Source organism: Gnatocerus cornutus, chromosome 2, assembly GCF_029298725.1.
Source record: "Gnatocerus cornutus isolate USDA-ARS CGAHR chromosome 2, icGnaCorn1.1, whole genome shotgun sequence".
In the NCBI taxonomy this organism is placed as follows: Eukaryota; Metazoa; Arthropoda; class Insecta; order Coleoptera; family Tenebrionidae; genus Gnatocerus; species Gnatocerus cornutus.
Window position 1 is genome coordinate 10,148,272 of NC_142234.1, and position 1,934 is coordinate 10,150,205.

The 1,934-nt window shown below is 32.6% G+C and overlaps 1 protein-coding gene across 1 annotated transcript; it reads left to right on the plus strand.

The window, feature by feature from the left end:
* The first annotated feature begins 528 nt into the window (after window positions 1-528).
* On the plus strand, window positions 529-1,729 carry LOC148178865 (odorant receptor Or1-like). Its single transcript, XM_088029486.1, has 4 exons — window positions 529-1,250; window positions 1,305-1,404; window positions 1,454-1,558; window positions 1,664-1,729. Exons 1-4 carry the CDS (start codon window positions 529-531, stop codon window positions 1,727-1,729), a joined length of 993 nt encoding a protein of 330 aa, XP_087885612.1.
* The last annotated feature ends 205 nt before the right edge of the window (window positions 1,730-1,934 follow it).

Genomic DNA, 1,934 nt, shown 5'->3' on the forward strand with positions numbered 1-1,934 from the left:
TTGCGCTCATCTATTTGTCCATTAATCGTTCTTGGACTCACCAAAAATTAATGTTTCTTGATGTGTGTGAGAATGAAAAAATGAAGATGTCTTTCTCGCTCGGTGTCCCCCACTTTCTATTACATTTAATTCCATCGGGTGCATCGGGTGCCAATTCCCCAAACTGTATTGTTTGTGTGGCCAACAAAGAAGTGCACGAATCTTGGAAGGCCTTATTTGCATTAGGACTAGTAATTAATAAGTAACCTGCAACGTAAAGTGTACTTATTATTGCTTCATAGAATGAGTCTATTTAAAAATTAAATTTCGTTTAGTATACTTTCAAACCCTATAATTATAATGGTTTACTCTTGTTGCTTGTAAAGTGCGTGGGAAAATTTTTGAAGTAAGTCATTGCTATCTACTTTTAAAATTACTGTCTAATTAATATAAATAATAAAATTACAGTGGTTTGGTTATCTAAAATTTCTCGTCTGATTGAGAAGGCATTTGTTATTTATATTTTCACTTGAAGACCCCTCAGTTGAAATGGAAAAGTTCAATTGGCAGTTCACTATCCGCTTCAACATTCTGATCTTAAAATTTGGCGGGCTGTGGCCTAAAGGCAGTGGAGTCTATAAATGCGACTTATATCTTGTGTACTCCTTTGTGATTCTCAACGTGTTTACAAATGGGCACAACTTTTTCCAAACTGCAAATATTGTTTTAGTTTATAACGATTTGGAAGCACTCACCGCAATTATTTTCATAACTTTAACAGACTTATTGTGTTCTGTGAAGTTGTGTTATTTCATCAGCAACATCGCAATTTTAAAGAAGTTAATGGTGACGTTAAATAGTGAGACTTTTCAGCCACGTAACAGAAAGCAGCAGATTTTGGTCCAACCTAGTTTAAATTCGTGGACAGTAACTTATATCTCATTTTGGGTACCTGTCGTCATTACATTAATACTCTGGGCAATATTTCCCATTATTGATGGTTCGTATGAAGAATATAGATTACCATTTTCGGCGTGGTATCCATACGACACGAAGAAATATCCAAATTATGAGTTGACATATATTTATCAGATTACTAGCATTTGGATCATGGCAATAACTAACATGAATATGGATACTTTAATGGCTGCCATGATGATGTACGTTGGAACACAGTGTGACATGTTATCTGATAATTTACGAAATTTGACTTCCTTTAAATTTAATCAAAAACTAGTTAGGTGTGTCGAACACCACAAAGAAATTATTACGTGAGAAAGTCATCTAATTGCAAGTATAAAACTAAACTAAATTATTTTTTGTAGTTTTGCCAAAAACAGTAACCGTTTTTTTAATAAAATTGTTTTTGGGCAGTTTGTTACCAGTGCGCTTTCATTAGCTTTGGCCATGTTTCAATTAACTGTGGTAAGTTAACAAAAAATGTTATTATTTTGATTCTTATACAATGTGTTAGGTTAAGCCATGGAGCAGCGAGTGCTACTCTCTGCTTTTCTACGTGTTTTCCGTAATTGTGCAAGCTTTTTTGTATTGTTGGTTTGGAAATGAAGTGGAATTTAAGGTGAGATTTAATTGCCTACAATAAGATTCTATTTTCTAACATTTTTGTTGATCAACATTTTGCATGCGGTTTCTTCATAGGGACTCGTTTTTAAATTTTCGATAGATTAGCGAAAATTCTAAACTAAAATACAACTTGTCTCGAACTTGGATTGTTTACTTTGTTAAATAGCATAGCTATTTATAGACATTTTATGGTAAAATAATGATTAATATTAAAAGTAAATAAATTATTATAAAAATGCGCAATGCAAAAATGGTGAAGGCGCCGGGTTAGTTTTAGCAATTTCTATATGAAGATTGGTTTATTTATCGTAAATGCCAACTGTTATCGTAATTTTATTTTAATCACTGACATAGTTTTTTTGTGAGGTATT

Excerpts from the sequence above, each read along its gene's own strand:
- LOC148178865 (XM_088029486.1), top strand. The coding sequence starts at position 529 with ATGGAAAAGTTCAATTGGCAGTTCACTATCCGCTTCAACATTCTGATC. Across the intron at positions 1,251-1,304 it reads CACCACAAAGAAATTATTAC|TTTTGCCAAAAACAGTAACC; the intron begins GTGAGAAAGTCA and ends TATTTTTTGTAG. Across the intron at positions 1,405-1,453 it reads CCATGTTTCAATTAACTGTG|GTTAAGCCATGGAGCAGCGA; the intron begins GTAAGTTAACAA and ends ACAATGTGTTAG.